Source organism: Nilaparvata lugens, chromosome 1, assembly GCF_014356525.2.
Source record: "Nilaparvata lugens isolate BPH chromosome 1, ASM1435652v1, whole genome shotgun sequence".
In the NCBI taxonomy this organism is placed as follows: domain Eukaryota; kingdom Metazoa; phylum Arthropoda; class Insecta; order Hemiptera; family Delphacidae; genus Nilaparvata; species Nilaparvata lugens.
The window spans coordinates 29,831,943-29,851,771 of NC_052504.1; the positions used below are offsets into that span (position 1 = coordinate 29,831,943).

The 19,829-nt window shown below is 32.6% G+C and overlaps 3 protein-coding genes across 5 annotated transcripts in view; 2 read left to right on the forward strand and 1 right to left on the reverse strand.

Annotated features, from left to right (window-relative positions):
- The window catches only part of LOC120349867 (piggyBac transposable element-derived protein 4-like), a 38,038-nt gene extending 31,846 nt beyond the window's left edge, over positions 1–6,192 (forward strand). The window contains exon 3 of the mRNA XM_039421131.1: positions 4,852–6,192. Coding sequence (XP_039277065.1) covers positions 4,852–6,192 — 1,341 coding nt within the window. The remainder of the gene's footprint in view (positions 1–4,851) is intronic.
- LOC111053314 (potassium voltage-gated channel protein Shaw) overlaps positions 1–19,829 on the forward strand; it is a 240,237-nt gene that overhangs the window by 31,879 nt on the left and 188,529 nt on the right. The window lies entirely within an intron of this gene.
- On the reverse strand, positions 8,362–17,240 carry LOC120348702. Its single transcript, XM_039425079.1, has 3 exons — positions 16,960–17,240; positions 12,221–12,374; positions 8,362–11,563 (listed from the first exon to the last, which is right to left on the reverse strand). Exons 1-3 carry the CDS (start codon positions 17,117–17,119, stop codon positions 11,254–11,256), a joined length of 624 nt encoding a protein of 207 aa, XP_039281013.1. The 5' UTR covers positions 17,120–17,240; the 3' UTR covers positions 8,362–11,253.

The window sequence follows — 19,829 nt, forward strand, 5'->3', positions numbered from 1 at the left end:
AAGCGAGCCTGACGGCTAGTTCACTATATTTTTACTATTTCTGACTCAGATTTCAAAGTGTTGAAATAAAGTGGGCATAAAAACTATGTTAATCTCACATTCTTATAAACACTCCGGATCAAAGATCACTCTTTATCCTCCAGAATAAAGTTTTTACTATTTTGGCTCAAAATTGCCTGAACTTGCAATAACAAGTATGAGAATGGAAACATTGGGATTTTGTCAAAAAAATCACTTATTTAATATGAAATAACAAACATCTTTCGTCACCAATGGTGTCATCATCAGTGTGATTAATTTTATACCCCACTTATAGTTTACTCATTCAATAATAATTCACTTCACCATTATCCAAGTTCTGTGCCGAGCACTATTTTTAGTTCAGGCCTTTTCCCAAGTTATAATGGTAAATTCAATATGCAATAGACTAGAGCCATTATTGTAAGTGAGTTAGCGAAATAAATTATTTTCTCTCTCTCATATCAACGGCCATGACTTCAAGTTTCCCAGGATAGATATTTAAAAATTGTGGCTCCGAGTCGTCGAGGAATGTTGATTATGGGATTATCTCTAAAACTTAGCCTTCCTGTCGCGACATAGAGTGCGATAAGTTGGAAAACAGCAAGTATTACAATTATAACAAACTAATAATTTTGCAGTTACTATTTTGTCCTAAGGCTCTAGAAGCCACGCGACGATTGGTCAAATATGATCCCCATATTTTCATTCGCCTAATAGGAGACATGTTTATAAATACAGTAGTGGGGCGATTCCCCAGCCGAGAGACCAGATTACGTTTCGGAGGACACTTTGCTAGGAGCACTACGAGAGTAAAGATGTAGTCATTATGTTTCGCCCTTTTTGAGCAAGTTTATAAGTTTATATCATTAGTTAATGTAGGAGTTAGTTTTATTTTTATTAAAGTTTATATTTTCTAGTAGTGCTGAAAAGTTTGATTGCGTTTCTTCATCATATATGAATAATTGTTTCTTCAAATAACCGCTAAGGTACGTAAAATAAGTTTAAAATATAATTTAGGGAATTTAATTAATTGAAACCTCCATCAGAGAGTATTTTATCAACAAAGCCTGTTATTGTTCAAGTTGATAATATTGATTGAGAATAGTCCTTTTGATTTTATTAGTGATGGAAGATACTTTATTTTATTTTTTTTCTAAAGAAGTACAGAAAGGAGAGAAGAAAGTTTTCAGTTATGTTACATTTGAGTTATTGGTTCTGGAGATATATTATCGTTGAGTATTGCTGAAAATCAGGAAGATATGTAAATCAAATTGAAATGTAAATTTTAATGTTATGTCAAGTTTGAGACTTGCTAAGGTTTTATATTTTTCTGACTGTGTTAAGGCTCTTAACTGAACGCTAATTTATTAAATTATACCAGAGCTTTTGAATTATTTGTGAAGGAAGATTCATTAATTCTGATACAGAGAATCAGTAGTTTAAAGATAAAAATCGATGTAAAATTAGGATTCAAATAGAATGAGAGAATTCAAATAATCTGTAATCAATAGATAACTCCTTTTTTAGCTTTTGATGAATTGTAGGAAGAGTTAAAAATTAATGCTGTAATACATTTATTTACAGCGGTTCATGTGTGACCCCAAACCAACTTCATGTTTCACCCCTTCAAAATCCAGCTTTAAGACACAACTTCATACCATTATGGACTCCACGAGCAAGGCATGTCGTAAGAGGTACCGAGGTACGAGAGGTAAGAGGTAAGAGAAGTACCTGACCAGAATTGACGTAAGGCCGTTTCGGGAGACGGAGGTTCTGCATTGCAAGATGACTTCCCGACATCATCAACTCAACTCTAAAGCCGTGTTTTCGTAACGGGCAGAAGCAGAATCGATTCAAGCGCTCCAAGCGGGCAGAAACAGTAACACTCAAAGAACTAGTTCTTTTTTCCAAATTTTAAATCGTGCTAGAAACAGCTGATATTACAATTTGTTTTTTTCAAACATCAATGAACAAAGTTTTTATACTATATTACTTTTTTGCTATTGTTGCTGCCACCTATTTTTTCTTTTGCTTAAACATTTTGTTCAAACTTATTCAACCGAACGAAAAATATAAGGCTATGCTAAAATGTGCGACTATAACTTTAAAACTATTGCCGCATTAGAAAATCAGTATGAAGAAGAGTTAATTTTAATTACTTTACTTGAAGTAGTGATGATGAGAACAGCGAAAATGAAGAACCAAAAAAAAAAGGAAGGCGATGCATCCAATGTACAAAGAACGTAATAGGGAAGGAGTATTTCAAAATTTGATCATGAGGCATTTAACAGACAATAACAGCAAGTTCAAAGAGTATTTAAGGGTAGATAAAGATCTGTTTGAATTGCTACTTGAGAATGTTAAAGATGATTTAGAGCCGTCGAGGAGGAGGAATAATTCAATCTCAGCTTCTGAAAAATTGGCGTAACTCTGAGGTAAGAAAATTACATTGCAATCTAATAATTGTATGTGCACTATTAATGTTGAATAAAAAAACATTTTTCAAGTTCTTTACAATATTTATATTACATGAATTATTAAATGTGTTGACATTCATCCTTTTAACTCACCAGCTTTTAATTTACTGTAGGCCTGCCATATACATTAAGGTGTGTATTGTTAGCTGATTTAATACCATGTAATAATTATTATGAAATAAATGATCTATTTTTATAGATGATGATTGATTGTTCATCAAACGTCAACCTCAAGAGTAAAATCGTCTAATGATCGATTACCTGGTTTGTTGAAGTAATAGTGGTAGACTATTTGCTTGAAGTAAAAAATGCCGCTTGCTTTTTCAGATCACTTTCATTGATACCTTATTTTTTGGTGCTTTTCAAGAATTCAAATATTTATCTTTCAATCAATAAAAAAATTAGGTTAATCAATTATAATGTCATTAACTTTTAACATTGACTACTTTGGATTGAACAGCAATGTACCCCTGCACATAACAAACTATGATAAATGATAATATTTTTTTTTATTTTTCGTCCAGAATACTGTTTACCTTTGCTGGCACAATTTTAATTTTGCCAAAGCCTTTACAATGGACTATATTATTATAAGAATAATAATTGGACTTTACCAACTAATAAAATGAAGTGATTATCTTCGTCATTCTCAGTTGATATTGGAAATTATTTTCCTTTACACTGTGGAATAAATACATTTCAGTTTTAATTCAATAGTATCAATGAAAAAAAACATTCATAAGAAAAAAAGAAAAATCAACAGTAGTGTTTCGATTTATTTAGAATATGGTAAAAAATACTTAACAGATTATGAAGAGTGAAATAAAATTATTGCACCCTTGTAATTATTCAAATTACTTATATCACAATCAAGAAGTTACAAATTGAAAGTTAAATAATGCTCTCTGGTTTACCTAATTAATTCTAATTGTTTTAATAACCATTGAATAATCTAAACAGAGAAAGTGATCTAGTATTATTCTAACATATTTTCTATGATGAAAGAGATGTTTTGTATTCAATAAATAAATATAGACTACTACAACTTATAACATTTTTTTTATTTATTATAAGTAGTAGAATTGAACAATTTTCCACTAAATGTATTATATTTTTCAACTCAGGAGAGCCAATTTTAAATTGGAACAAAAATAAACAAAACAACATTGAATCAACAAAGATAAACTGAACACATTGAATCAATATAATTAATGCTAATTTATGTTCATAATGTTTATAAAGAGTGAGTCATATGTATGGGAACCCGTCAATAAATTGGAGACTGTTGTAGATATAATACTGCAACTTCCAGGATAAGTCATTGGTCAAATACTCTACCTTTCGAAATTCAACTGAATTTCAACCCCTCATAAGGGGGTGACTTGGGGGTTGTAACTCGAATATTTTAAATGTAAACACCCATTATGTGGTACATAATTTTAACCCAGTAAGAACCACGTATGGGTGGAATCCCACCCAAGCATTCTTCTTTTCAAGCTGCGCATGCGCCAACGTTTCCTATCCCCTCCTCCATTCCAGTACCCTCCCATGCCTACCTCATCAGTCGAGCTGCAGCCTTTGTTGGTGGAACTACATAGTCTGTTTCTATATTTCTCAATTTTTATCTTCCTGGGTGACAAACCACCCAACGTTGTCGTGTATGTTCTCAACTTCAGAACAAAGTAAGTGTGAGTATTTTTCTAGTTTTATTTACAATCTACAGTCAATGTTGAATGTATACAGCAAGAAAAACGTTGGTTTTCACTTTATTGTGGGTTTTTCATCTCCATGGGTGGAGATCCATTGTTTATCTCATTGTTTATCTTCCTGGGTGACAACCACCCAACGTTGTTGTGTATGTTCTCAATTTCAGAACGAAGTGAGTGTGAGTATTTTTCTAGTTTTATTTACAATCTACAGTCGATGTTGATTGTATACAGCAAGATTCACTTTCAAAAATGTTGGTTTCCACTTATTGTGGGTTTTCCATGTCCATGGGAGGAGATCCACCCATTGTTTTTTGTACGTTCTAAACTTTATAGTACGTTTGAGAGTTCTTTTCAATTTTATTCTCAAAATATGGTAAAATAGGCAATGAAATGCAGTATTTCAACAGGTTCATTTGCAAAAATAAACAGTCAAGGTGATGTAATACCTCTCAAACTGGTCAGTAATCACTTCCAGTTCAATTTGGCAAATGAATGAGTAATTTTTCCTCTCTTGTAACTAATTCTGTGCATTGTTGTTTGGATTGCATACTTTCACATATTCTTCTTTGCCTATCTGCACAACTTTTTTCTGCTTGATTTCAAGGCAAGTACTTACATAGAAGGACTTTTGTTTGTTTGTTCAGGTGAGCAAGATGAGCTCCATTCCACTTTTTCGTACGCCTGAAGAGATCACAGCAGAACTAGAAAGGCAGCAGCAAGAAGATGATGAGTTTGAAGAATCGTGTTCAGAAGATGAGGATGGATTATTGATGAATGATGATGATGTGGACGATGAGTTTGATGCTGAAGGACCAAGACATGATACTCAGATGGAGATAGATCCAGAGAATAGAGAATTTTTGATTGGGAAGGATGGCGAGACTATATGGACCAATAAGACTCTACAATCACCATTTGGACGGACTCCAGCAAGGAATATAATAACACACTTTCCTGGTGCCAAAGGAATAGCTAAAGATCTGAAGAAAGAGATTGATCTATTTTCTTTGTTTGTCACTGAAGAAATGATGAACATTTTGGAACGTTATACAAACGAAGAAATAGAGAGAAAATGCTCCAAACATGAATGGTTGGCCAAAGAAAGGTACACACACCCTACCAATGTTCCAGAAATAAAGGCTCTGATAGGACTTTTGTTTATGGCTGGAGAGTTGAAAAATTCTGGACTGAACCTACAAGACCTGTTTTCACCAATTCATGGACCACCAATTTTTCGCTATGGGATGTCAAAAAATCGTTTTCAGTTTCTTCTTCTAACTCTTCGCTTTGATGATAAAAACAGTCGTGCTGAGAGAAAAGCTAATGATAGATTTGCTGCTTTCAGAGAGTTTTGGGAATTATTCTTGAAAAATTGTAGAGCTTACTACACTCCATCAGAATATGTAACAGTTGATGAGACTCTACTCAGTTTCAGGGGACGATGCATATTCCGGATGTACATGAAGAATAAACCGGACAAGTACGGTCTAAAAATAGTTTCCCTATGCGATGCAAAAACGTATTACTTCTTAGGAGGTATACCATATCTTGGTAAAGAGAGGAGAGAGATTGAAAATGTGTCGAAACCCACAAGTTATGTCCTGAATCTAGTAGATTCTCTGAAGAATAGTAATAGGAACGTCACCACAGATAACTGGTTCACGTCCTGTGAGTTGGCAGACAAACTAACAAGCAAGAAACTCACACTAGTAGGAACGATGCGAAAGAATAAAAGAGAGATTCCACCAGAGTTTTTGGAAACAAAGGGTGCTCCAGTAATGTCATCTCGATTCCTATACGACCCTGAAAAGATGATGGTTTCCTTCACTCCAAAGAAAAATAAGAACGTAATACTTCTTTCATCAATGCATGGTGATGGCTTCGTGAATGAAGTAACAAAAAAGCCAGAGATAATAGAATTCTACAACATGACAAAGGGGGAGTTGATGTATTTGATCGTCTATGCCATGAAAAAAAACTACTAAACGCAAAACAAGCCGTTGGCCTATGCGATATTTTTATGGAGTTCTGGATTTTGCAGGAGTGAATGCTTATGTGCTCCATAAAATTAATAATGTTCAAGATACCTATTCTTCACGTGTCAGAGGAACATTTTTGAAAACCTTGGCCACTGATTTGGTTGAACCATGTTTGAAGGTGAGAGCCCAAAATGCCAGACTTCCCAAAATGCTTCGCTTGTCAATCAAACATCATCTAGGTGAAGAGCAACCTCAACGTCCAGTTCAACCACAGGATACAAGGAAACCGAGAAGATGTGACGTGTGTAATGAAGGGAGCAAAACAAAGGATAGGAAAGGCTATGCATTCTGTGAGAAATGTGGGAAATGCTTATGTGGTGAGCATAAAAAAGTAATTTGTAATGGCTGCCTGAATAATGATGATTCAGATTGAAACTATGTACCTTTTTTCATGATTTTTATCTTGTAATAAAACAACAATTGACAGAAATACGTTTTATTTCTTTCCTACCAAATACTCTTAGGATTCAACTTGAAAATCATGAAATATCATGCTGGGTTGGATTCCACCCAACGTGGGTGGTTGGGTCCAGGGAACTCACGTGGTTCCTGCTGGGTTAAAGGCCTTTTTAAAACAAGAAAGATAACATTAATCAAAATGTTATATTATACTTGTATCCAAAATGGCGGCTGATTGAAGTTATAGTTTTCAAAGAAATAATTTATAAAGTTCAATCATCATAGAACATTTTGATTAGACACTTTGTTCATAGAACACTTTGAGTTTAAACCCCAAGTCACCCCCTTATGAGGGGTTGAAATTCAGTTGTACTTCAAAAGGTAGAGTATTCGACCAATAACTTATCCTGAAAGTTACAGTACTATATCTACAACAGTCTCCAATTTGATGAAGAGTTCCCATACATATGACTCACTCTGTATAATAAAATCAAATGATTATTTGATAACTTGAGAATTTTTATATAATACAACTTACAAAATTACAATGTTTTAATAGAAGGTTACACTTTATTAGTTATATTATTAAGATGTCACTCGTATCATTATAATACCTTAGAACAAAGATAATATAGCCTAATTTTCAGCTTAATGCTATTGTCCAAAATATTAACATAAATTTGAATTAATTTATAATGATTCAATTTTTTTTTATTGCTCCCGTGAGTTTAAACTTAAACATGCAATATGTAATCATTATATGATATGGTACAGGACGATATTTTTATTTCATTTCAATAATAGTGGTGCCCCTATATAGAATAAGTGAAAATCATAAAATGATATTCTACAACTTTGCCATGAGTGCTATTGATATATTTGCTCATTCTAATCAGTTAATGCACATTCATTTCAGAAGTTTTCAAAGTGCTAATCAGATTTTAATCATTGTCTAATCAATTATCTGCTGTACAAAACCGTTACGTGGTCAGATAATAACGAATCTACCTCTACGGTATTTTATTCATACAATACAGTGTACAAATAATACTGAATCACTTGGCCAAATTACTACTAGGAGGTTAAAGTAAAGTAGAGAAAATTTACCAGAACAGAGTTCTTTCTAATTTTCTTTGGTTCTAGATGAGATGATGACATATTGATCAAATCCTCCTCCCACGATGACAATAAATTAGTCATGAGTCAGTCTTAAGTTACCATAGTTATTTGGCTCAGTGTTCTCAATGTGTGGTACAACTAATTTCGTCCAGATATGTTCTTTCAATTGAATAATACTGTAACAACAACAGTACTGTAAAAATAGAGATTATTCACTATATATTACCAAATCATAAAATTTTATTGAGAAGTCAAAATCTTTTCAATTTTTATATACTTTTAACACTAAAATAGTTCATATATAAACGTTGCTAGGAATAACTATTTACAGAGAGTTACTTCTATAAAGACATAGTTTATTCTAGACAGATTTATTCTATATTATACATCAATATCGGGGCACCGAGCTTCGCTCGTTATTTTTATTTATTGATAAACAGAACACCATTTTCTAAAATGATCGTGTTTATATTTTACATCCGGCTATACGTCAGCTTATGAATTTCGGGGATGCGATATTTTGATTTTCCACAGAATCACTCGCTCACTTTTTACTATCCACAGACTGAAAGTCCACACTTGAAAGTCTCAGCTGTTTCAGCCAAGGATGAATTATCCTTTTAATGTCGTTCAGCGAGTTTTCCCTAGGATGAGACCTAGTGCAATCGAATTTTTATATCATAAACCCACTATGTTCCAAATTTCGTGAAAATCGTTAGAGCCGGTATCGAGATCAGTTAAACATAGATAACCAGATATAAAAATATAAACAGATATACAGAAATTGCTCGCTTAATATAATAGGATGTCCCACGAAGAGGTTTACACGTTTAATTTTATATTACGTGCACATTCATGCACCAAACTTTTTCAAATTTTACACAGTTTACAAAGTAGGTTCCGAAAATATTCTGGGAAAATTTCAGCTCCCCAACCTTCTTAGAAACAAAATGGCGGCATATTGAAAATTCTACAAATTTGCTTCCTATAAAAACTACTTTCATGAGTTATCTGGATGGTACCAGAAATGGATCAAGCAATCTCCCAACAAGATGGTGCTCTACCTAATTTCGCAAATCATGTCATGCAATTACTAAATGACAAACTTCATGGCTGTTGGATTGATCGTGAAAGTGATTATTTTAGATTGTGCACCCCGATCATCAGATTAAACTGATTGTGACTTCTTTCTATGGGGTTACTTGAAGAAAAACGTTTATACCCATAGCTTCAATAATGATGGGGAACTAGAACGATCAATAGAAGAGGAACTTCCCGGATATGGCGGAGTTTCTTTGTAAGAGCTTATGAATAATTTTGTGAGTATCAGTGTGTTACTGTGGATGGGTTTCAATTGAATAATTTTGGACTTTAAGGTTTTTCATTAGGCTATGTTCTATTTTTTTTTAAATAAAAGTCATATTGCCCTAAAAAGCAACAATAAATATTTTAAAAAGCCACAAACATCTTTTTAATGTTTTTGAAGTATCGTTTTTCAATATGCCATCATTTTGTTTCTACGAAGGTTAGGAAGTTGAAATTTTCCCAGAATATTTTTAGAACCTACTTTGTAGACTGTGTAAAATTCAAAAAAGTTCTGTGCATGAATGGGCACGTAATATAAAATCAAATGTGTAAACCTCTTCATGGGAAACACGGTGTACATCAGACTTGATGTCTCTTCTATCAAATAAAATCCATCAGGTTGTTGGATCAGCACCGCGGGTTTTACGCCATGTCATAAATTAAAGTCATTCTATTTTAATACTATACTATACTATGGTAATCATAGTCAAGAATTTAATACTTATTTAAAAAATCACAAGCAATGAGAAATCAGTGTTTTCGTAAAGAGTATAAAAGTAGATTTCTTGACATTATGTATTGAAGTCTTGTATCGCATTAAAACCTTTACATTAAAAAAAAATAAAGTCGCATTCAGAATGGCGGATCCAAGATGGCGGACTAGATTTTTAAAGTCATGATAAAAAATTATTTTTAATTTGAGTAGGATCCCCAATCACACCCACCGTAAAATCACCTTTGTGTATGAGATATTAAGCCGTTCTCGGACTTTTCACCCAACCTGTATATATATTATGAGAGTAACAATTAACAAACTACAATCCTTGCTAAGTTTCATCTTGAAAATCGTTCACGAAGGAATAAAAAAATAAATTAAAGTAGAACTCCAATTATCCGAATTAATTGGGACTGACCCCATTAGGTTAATCAAATATTTGAACATAATATATATGTAGAAGCGAAATGGCACTGATTCATTCACCCACTCACTCATTCATAATCAAAAGAGCTGAAAATCTACTGGACCAAACAATTCAAATTTGTCAGGTTTGTTCAGTTGGCAATCTAGAGGCGCACTAAGAACAGATTTGAAAAAATCAAAAGATACGCTCAAAATCTGCGTTTTCCCACCTTTTTCAAGAACTAATTGACAAAAAATGTCCTAACTTGGTACACAGGCTCAGCTGAGGAATAGAAAAGTTGTATTGTGAGTTAAGTTCCGCCTAAAGTTAAGACGCCCAAGATTGGCGGATTTTGAGCGTTTTTCTTGTGTTTTCAAGAACTTCTCAAGAACTAATTGACAGATTATGTTTAAATTTCGTACAGAAGTTCATCAAGAGTCTAGAAATTTATTCTTAAGAGGACTCAGAATTACGCCAAAGATATGCCCCATATAGGCACTTTTAAAGCGTTTTCCAAGCGTTTTTTAGAGGGTTACTTTTCTCAAGTTTTTCATTGAAGTTTAAAATAATTTTTCTACATTTCTCATGCAAATTCATACAAGCATATTCTTATTTGAGAGGGTTATATATGTATGTTTGTTAAGTTTCCCATATCATTACTGTTTCAAATTTCAAAGAACTATTAGACTGAAATACAATTATCATCATAGTATCCTAACCAAGTTTCTAGTTCAGAAATAAATGAATATTTATCAATTGTGATAAAAATAAAGAATTCTGCAACCCTACACTACATAATTAAAATAAAACTGGTGATTGAATAGACTGACTTTTTGACGGAAAGAACAAAGCTCAAATGAAAAATGCAGGCGAGCGAAGTGAGTCTGCTGATCCTATATTTGGATGATCCAGCCGGGGGTCCAGGGGGCGGAGCCCTCTAGCTAGACGGATAAGGCGTGCAAAGCGAGCCTGTCGGCTAGTATTTGGATAATTGGATTTTTCACAGAAAAATAATGGGAATTGGATAAAAACTTTTTTAAAATATATTATAGTAGTATTAATTTAATTATAACCTGTTGAATGCTGTATGAATCAACTTTGCTGAAACATTGTGAATGCTTTTCCAACACTTCTAAAAATTGTGGGAATTTTGCTTATTTTATCTAAAAGCAATTTGGATAATTGGAGTTCTACTGTAATGGTTGGGAAAGTTATTCTTCTCCTTCCTTTTCTTCTGCCAACCTAATCTCAACTTCTGAAACCAGGTCACTCATTTTTTTTTTTAAATGGCTATTTCTTTTTTTGGGAAACCCCGCATGGTATCCGCTAGACTACTGAAAAATTTCTCTAGGTTATCTGGTGGGGGAGGAAGAGGAATATTGGGTCTATCCACCATCTTCTTCATCAATTTCACCCTTAGTTCGTCCTTCTCGTTCTGTGGCGGCGGAGCTCTCTTGTTGGAGTTTGAAGTAGGAATCCTTTGAAGAACGGGCAAATCAAGAACAATCGCTTCTTGTCCCTCATCAACATGAACATCAACACTCTCCACTGCTGGCGCCTTCTCCAAATCGGTTAAGAAGTTTGATTTCGTCCTGAATAATAGAAATATGCTTTCAGATTTCATTATTTTTCAATGGATTTATAAGAAAATTAGATAAAATTAAAAAATTAGAGACATTCTTTACTTTTTAAAATTTTCTACATGTTTCAATTTATGTCATTTTCAAGAGAGTGAGTACGAAAATGACATTAGTCGAAACAATCATGCAGAAAATAAAATGAAGTTGGAAGAATGGTATTTTGATTTTTCAATTATTACATAAATATATGAGTAAGCCCTTACCAAGAAAGTGAATAGTGATATTACTTTGTAGCTTATTGATAAAAGCAATTCTTTTGAAAATGATAATATTCAAAAGTATTCATGGACAGAAATGGAAATTTTCCATGTATAAGAAAAATAACTAATGTACAATAATATTTTGAAAGCTCTCTGCCTCACAATACTGAACACTGTCTCATAACACTGTGTGCATAAAAAAGTCTTTAGGTTATGCCAAGAGGCCCTGAAATTGATCAGGAGCGACCTGAAAACTCTGACACCAGAACCTGAGCCAGCCAGGTCACTCATTATTATTATTATTAACACTGAAACTCAAGAAGCCTAGATTTAAAATTTTGAAAATCATATCGGGGTTACTTGACATCAAAGACTAACTAATAAAAAAGAAAAGAGTTGCAACACTTACAGTCTCTGCACAAAATGCGATCCATCTAGGAATGCTAATTTGTCATCAGCCGGAACAATTCCGTCGGAGGATGACCCAGTTCCTTTCTTATTTGCTGCTTTTTGGCGCCTCTGATAATCTCTCATTACTTTCCATTTTGATTTGCAATCTTCCACTGAAATTAAGGATAAAGTAAATAGCTTTAATAAGATTTTATCAAAAGATGTCTTCAAGAATTAATACAGAATTGTAATCATTCATTTTTCAGGTACTTGGCAACAGGTGAATCGTACCGATCATTGGCATTTGCTTACCGGATTCACTATTCTTGGATCAGTAAAGCAATCTCAAAATGTTTAGAGAGCATTGTAAAAAAATTTCTACATGTTGTCATGCCAGAGCCAACAGAAGAACAGTTCAAAAAAATTTCAGCTGATTTTGAAAGACTCTGGAATTATCCGATGTGCTGTGGAGCGATCGATGGAAAACATATACGTATCGTCTGTCCTCCAAAAAGTGGTTCCCTTTACTTCAATTATAAAGGTTTTTTTTCGGTAGTTTTGCTAGCAATAGTGGATGCACAATACAGATTTGTTGCGGTAGATGTGGGATCCTATGGTCGGGAAGGGGATGCCGGGATATTTAAGAAGAGTAAGATGGGGGAAAAAATTATTAAAAATCAATTCAATCTACCACAACCAGCCACGATAGCTGGTACAGAAATTAAAGTACCCCATGTGATTTTGGGTGATGAGGCTTTCTCTTTACAAGATAACCTCATGAAATCATACCCGAGAGAACAAGCCCTGAATGACAGAGAAAAGGCAATTTACAATTGTCGACACAGTCGGGCACGACGCACTACTGAAAATGCATTTGGCATAATGACTTCATATTTTAGAATATTTCATTCTCCGATTCCTCTGAACGCAGAGAAAGTAGACAATGTAATTTTAGCTTGTTGTATTCTACACAACATGATGAGGGATGCAAAAATTCCTGCACCACAACAAAGGCATCTTGAGGACATAAATACACTGACACCAACAGAACACATGGTGAGCCTTTCAAAACCAGGAAACAGCAGATCAAAAGATTCTGCAATTGAAATCCGAAACAAATTTAAAGATTATTTTTGTGGTCCTGGAAGACTTGGTTACCCAAGAAATTAGTTCAATTCATAGCCTCCTGGGGAAATTTTTAACCGACTGACTCACCCACAGTTTACAATTTCAGAATAACCTACAACATAGATTGTAATAAAACTTGGAATTCAGTTTTCCCATAGATCCTAGTTGTTCATTTATGAAATATTTTAGAGAAATTCCAAATTACAGACTCAGCAACAGGTAATTAAAAAAGTTTATACTTATTATTACTCACTAGCAAGTAACCCGTGCTTTGCAATGGGGAAAGTTTTGTGTTTTAATATGGAATCAATTCAAGTCCAGAAACTAAAAAAAATACAATAATTATTTATTATCTCGTCAAAATTACGTGGATAATCTTCATCAGAATTGAACATTTTCAGCCAAAGAAAATAGTATGATTGGTCTCGAACCCACTACCATTCATTCATGAATTATTGATCTTGGTCTTGAATCGCGCGTGCTACCACTCACGCCACGAATTGGCGTTGTTTGGTTGGGTTTTTATCGTTGTGTAAACTTTGGATCACAAATTGAATAAATTTGTTACAATTATTTAATTTAAATTTATTGATTAATGAAAATGGAAATAGGCATATGACTATTCTTTGTAATTAAGAATCTATAAGCTTTGAAAATTTCAAGTTAATCAGTTCAGTAGTTCAGACATGATGATGCACCATTCAAGTATACAATCTCGTAGATGTATCAGCCAATACTTTTCTTTATAATATAGAACTTCTCTCAAGATTTAAAAAGTTGTATTTTTGGATAGATACTTTCAAAATTGATAGAAAAATGAATTCATCATTAATTTTGAGTGTGAATACTTCATGGTAATCTTCTTTAATTAAATAGAAATATCACAATATCTTCAAAATATAAATTCAATCAATTTTCGTAAAATTATTTGATCTGAGTTATTAAAATAAACAAAAAAACTTTGAGAAATGTCAGCTGTAGAAAGTTACAGAAAACCTGTTGCTAGGAAGGTTTTTCCTTTTTAACTGTTTGAAGTTTGGTCCCTTGGAACCAATGTTGTAAGGATTTAATGAATTTACCTTTTTTTGAAAGACTCATCATGATCAAAGTAGTTTTATAACTGTTGTGGTTCGAATGTCAGTAAATTAATAACAGTTTTAATTCAATATTAATATTTTTCAATTTTTTTTCTATCTGATCAAAAAGTTAGGTAAGTAATTAATTTTCAATTTTATTATCACTGTTCAGATTTTATTATTAAAAGTATATTTATACTTTTAATAATAAAATCTGAACAGTGATATTAAAATTAAATTTATTTTTAAATAATTAGAACCTATCAGTGAAATATGGATAACTTATCTAAGAATATACAGATAGAAGAAGTTTTGTGGGAAAAAGGATTCATATTTTTCCATTTCCTAATGTTTTATTTGTTCACATTATCCAAAAAATAATACTGATATAGCCTATACTGTCTGTTGGATAGAATACAACATGTTAAAATTATATTGTCAAAGTATTACGCGTCCCCTAGCTTTGCCTCTGTGACTTTGAAACGGCATAAATTGTAATATTTGAAATTTGTTATGAGTATTATGTATAATTTTAAATTTGGGTTGATATTCTTTGAAGCCATATTATGAGACATGTCTGCCGTTAACATAAAATTCTAGTACAGTTTATGGATACCTTCATATATTCAAATTTAACACACATCAGAAATGTGTATCAATAATTATTATCATAATCTGATGAGGTATATCGAGACATACCGATAATAATTGTTCTAATTATAAGTTTATTTATAATGAAAAGTTTGATTCTAAGTTTTTACATAAAGAATATTCTTACATTTATTTTGTTTTTCATCATTTTGTAAATTGTTTCTAGAATACTTTGTTAGGCTACTGTATTTGTCAGTTTGGTGGGATAAATTTAATTTCCCTTACACTTTTTTTTCATTTTTCTATGCACTTCATATTAAAATGAATGGGAGAAGAAAGAAGAAGATATCAATCTGAATAACAGCAATAATTTGCATACATGAAAAATCTTGCTTTCTATGATTAGAACGACAAATAATCAAAGATGTCGGATATAAATTACTTTCAGTGGTAATCAAGAGCATTCCTTTCTAAATTACATTTTTGCAACAAGTTTGGTACAAGTACATTGGACCAAGGTAACTAAATTCCTGCTATTCTTATATTTTGTAAGAAAACAGACGTCCAAAATGTTAATGACGACCAAGTTGAATGTGAATGAGGGATATTATTTTAATTTATTTATAATTGCTATATTCATCCTTTTTTAAAAATTAAATAAAAATTACAAGAGGGGAGTGAGCGAAAGTTTTTCTTTCTGAATATTTAGATGACTTAAATGTTTAAAATTTAGTTTTGTTCACATCTATGAACATCACAACTATGAATGAATAATGAATGTCCAAGTATATTAATAAATAAGTTCAAAGTAGAATAATTATTTAGACTCAATCCGGCAATAGCATAATTATAATATATTATGTTTCAAAAAAGGGTCTTATCTGGTTTTTCTTTTCATTTTTTGTTGACATGTCTTCGTGGTTTTGTAATCACATTATGGACATGCAATATAATATGAGTAGATACTCATATCAATAATTTTGTATTTACGTTAAGGTTTGTGTGCATAGAAAGCTTAGGTTAGGTTGAGGAGGGTTGTGCGAACAAAAAGGTATGGTTAGGATGGGTATTATAGGTAATGTTAGATTTATCATTTGATGAACATTTGATTTCCGATTACATGGCAAGCAGTGAGTTGATAATTGAGAAAACTTGAAAATGTATAATCGAGTGAATGGGTTGAATAATCAGTAAATAATACAGCCTGTAAATTGACAAGCACTGTCCAGAGACGAGATTAATGTTCAAAAAAATGAAAATAAAACTATAGGCTACATATAGTTGACAAGAAAGTTTTCCTGTCTGGGGGCACACTGATTCAAGATGCAAATTGATAATTTAAATTTAGATCTGAATCATGGAATATATTGAGATCAACTTATTGCCAGTTTCAATAAGTTGTCTGTAATAATAATAACTAATGTATTTTGTAATTACGTTCGTAATAGAGATATATGGAAGTCTTTTAAACCAGAGTTGTCAACTGAGATTTCAATGAACTATGGCCACTTGTTACCAACTTTGTTAAATAGGCTTGTACATAGAATTGACTACTTTATAAAAAAAACTATTTTCTTGTAAACTCTGGTGTAAACAAAGCTTGACATTGTTGGCATAAATTGGCAATATACCTATTAGCATATTACCAAGATTGAATTTACAACTAGTTCAATATTGGATTCTTCTCTGTTCTTTGTGATTACAATTTGTTACAGTACCTAAAAAATGTAGTCTAGGTTATGTAATTATTACTGAAATAATAGAACAGATATGATAAAATGAATATTATTTGTAAAAATCAACTTCTTGATGCATCAACAAGTATTTTCTTCTTAAAAAAGAAAAACTATAGCCTATAGGTTTGGCTACAATAGAGAGTATACCGATAGAATACAAGAATGTGCCAAAATAATAATGATATCAACTTGGGTAAATAAATTTATAAATAATTGTGTCTACTTACTTGACTTCTCCATAGTAGCAGCAATATTTTTCCATGTTTTATTTTTCAAAAAGGAATTCCGATAATCGGGATGCGATATTTGATACAAAACTTCGTTTTGCCTAATCAAGTCTATCAATTTTTCCTCTTCTTCCTTTGAAAATTTTGTTTTATTATCCATTTTAGAATAATTTTAAAAAGCACAATATTCCACAAAATAGCAAAGAAATCACAAATCGTCATAACTCAGAAGCTTCACAGAAACATTCAACGATTCAACATTGAGGTTAAAAGAAACATGGCGACCGATCCAGACCCAGAGAAAGATTAAATTCTGCTGGTGTCACGTGATCAGAGCAGAAAAATAGTTTGAAGCTGTCTGTTCCCGTCGACAGAATCCCGAAATTAGTTCTTTTTCTACTGAACGGTTCACTCGCAGTGATCGGTCAAAGCAAAATAGCATTGTGTTGATAGGCCTTAAAAAGAACGGCAAAATGAGTGACAGTTCGTTTATGAATTGAATAGTTCTTTTTTTCTGCTCAACTTTCTGCCGATGGGTGAACACTCCCATAAGAACCAATGTTAATTTAAAGTGAATTCTGTCGTCTGCCCGTTACGAAAACACACCTTTAGAAGAAAACGCCGAAATAACAAAATAACATCGAAAGGAAACACGACGGAAACAATCAACAAAGTGCAGTGAAACAAAGGGTCATACAAAAACGTCAAAGTGCGGGTTTGAAATTGGTGTATGGGGTTATCGACGAAATTTGAGTTCTTTGGGTTTTTTTGTTTCGAGTTTTGTTCTGAAATTAATATTTGCAACTGATATTATTTGGTTTGGTGACGTATTAATATCTAAAGTAAGGATAGTAATGCGCCCCCAGATCAGAGAATAAAGGTAATGTAACGTGTTAAATTTAATATGATTCTTATTCTCTTTCGTGTCAGTATTGTTGATATTTTGTTTGTTTTAAAATATTGTAGTGTTAAAATAGTGAACGGCGATTAAATCAGGCATGGCAAAAACCTATTGTAGTTTTTCTGACTCTAACCCGTTCGCCTGCATGAATTGAAATAGTATATACTCAGATTCATTTTCTAGATGTGCCGGCCTACTTCAAAATTCTAAAAATTTTATTCAAAATTATTTTTATTCAATTACCTTCATAAAGGTTAAGCACAGTTCTTATAATTAATTAATTAATTTGTTTCCAACTTTTTTGCAACCCTATTGTGTGTATCCTAACCTACAATTTCAAATTTTAAATTTTCACACTGATGATGACACCATTGGTGTTGAAACATGTTTGTTATTGACCGAGCGAAGTGAGGTATAAGATTCAAGTCGACGGTTTTGCATTTCTCGTTATGTTTATATTTATGTTCCGCATTTACAGCAAAACGCCGCAATAGATTTCCATGAAATTTGACAGGTATGTTACTTCTTGAATTTCACGTCGACATGTACATAAGGTTTTCCGAAATTTTGCATTTTAAGGATAGTAAAAAAGAAAAGGAGTCTCCTTTGAACGCCAATATTTACCGTAAAAATCAGACTTCAGAATTATTCATCATAAATCAGCTGTCGAGTGGATTATAAATTGCATGCAATTTATATCTCAATGTAACTTGGTAAGAAATCAGCTGTAGTGTGGACTATTAATTGCAAGCGATGAGGCATGCAATTGATAACTCGAAGTAGCATACTATTTTCTCTGGACTCTTCTCTGCTTTCAACTCGGCAAGCTTTTGATGGTAGTAGCATAGTAGTCCAGGCAATGAATGCTCAAAAAAGGGTATAGAGGGAAAAGTTTGGAAGACAATTTTTGACCCTGCAGTTCTGTTTAGGGTAATGAGGAGGTAAACATATCAAAAGTCCCCATCCCTACCCCCTGTGCTAAGAGGGTGGGTGTGGTTGAAAGGTACCATTTTTTGGTTTCTCGCATATAACTCGAAAGTTATGAATTTCACAGACATGACTATTCTATAAGAAATTAAAGCTACATAATTTCCTACAATATTGATCAAACAACTTTTTCTATATCTCTTTTACTTTTCAAGATAGCTCTAAAAGATGTGACATTTTTGAAAAAGCACATTTTCCTTCGATTTTTTGCTATTTTTGCTCTTATAACTTTTTTAATATCGATGGGAAAAATCCATGCTGATCATGAGCTTATAAAGCATAAAATTCTCTTCCATTTTAATGTATAATTTCATAAGTTTACGCACTAATGCCCACGACTGTTGCAGCAGCTTCAGTGTTGAGTGTGAGATCTTCAGTTATGCAAAAATAGACCAATTGACAAAGGAATTTGGAGATTATGTTTTGAACACAATTTTTGACTTCGCAGCTTTGTTGAGACCAGTTAGGGGGTGAACATATCAAAAGTCCCTATCCCTACCCCTTGTGCTAAAGGGATGAGGGTGGATTAAAAGTTTCATTTTTCAATGGTTTGCTTACACGCTCATATCTTGAGAAAAATACGTTCAACCGACATGACTAACCATTCAAAAATAAAACTTGATAAATTCTCTACAATATTTTTTCTGTGGTGATTTGTGATATCTCCAACAGTTTTCGAGATATACGCTCTTAAATGTGTAAAATTGTTGAAATAACAGCTTTTAATCCTATTTCTTGATGTTTCAGGGCCTACAACTCTCCAACAATGCATTGTAAAAATGAATGCTCACCGTCTATTTGTAGAGCTTTGTTTTCTTTTCAATTTGAAGTATTACTTCACACTTCTTAATGTTTTCCTTCCATTCTTATAGCAGATTCTAGGTGGGGGGTGAAATTTTAATTTTGTAAAAATTGATCACTTGTCAATGAAATATTTAAGTCTGGAATATCTGGTACACAATTTTTGACTTTGTAGCTTAAT

Coding starts and splice junctions, on each gene's coding strand:
- LOC120348702 (XM_039425079.1), bottom strand. CDS start 17,119: ATGGATAATAAAACAAAATTTTCAAAGGAAGAAGAGGAAAAATTGATA. Junction 12,375..16,959: donor TGCTACTATGGAGAAGTCAA/GTAAGTAGACAC, acceptor CCTTAATTTCAG/TGGAAGATTGCAAATCAAAA. Junction 11,564..12,220: donor TCGCATTTTGTGCAGAGACT/GTAAGTGTTGCA, acceptor TCTATTATTCAG/GACGAAATCAAACTTCTTAA.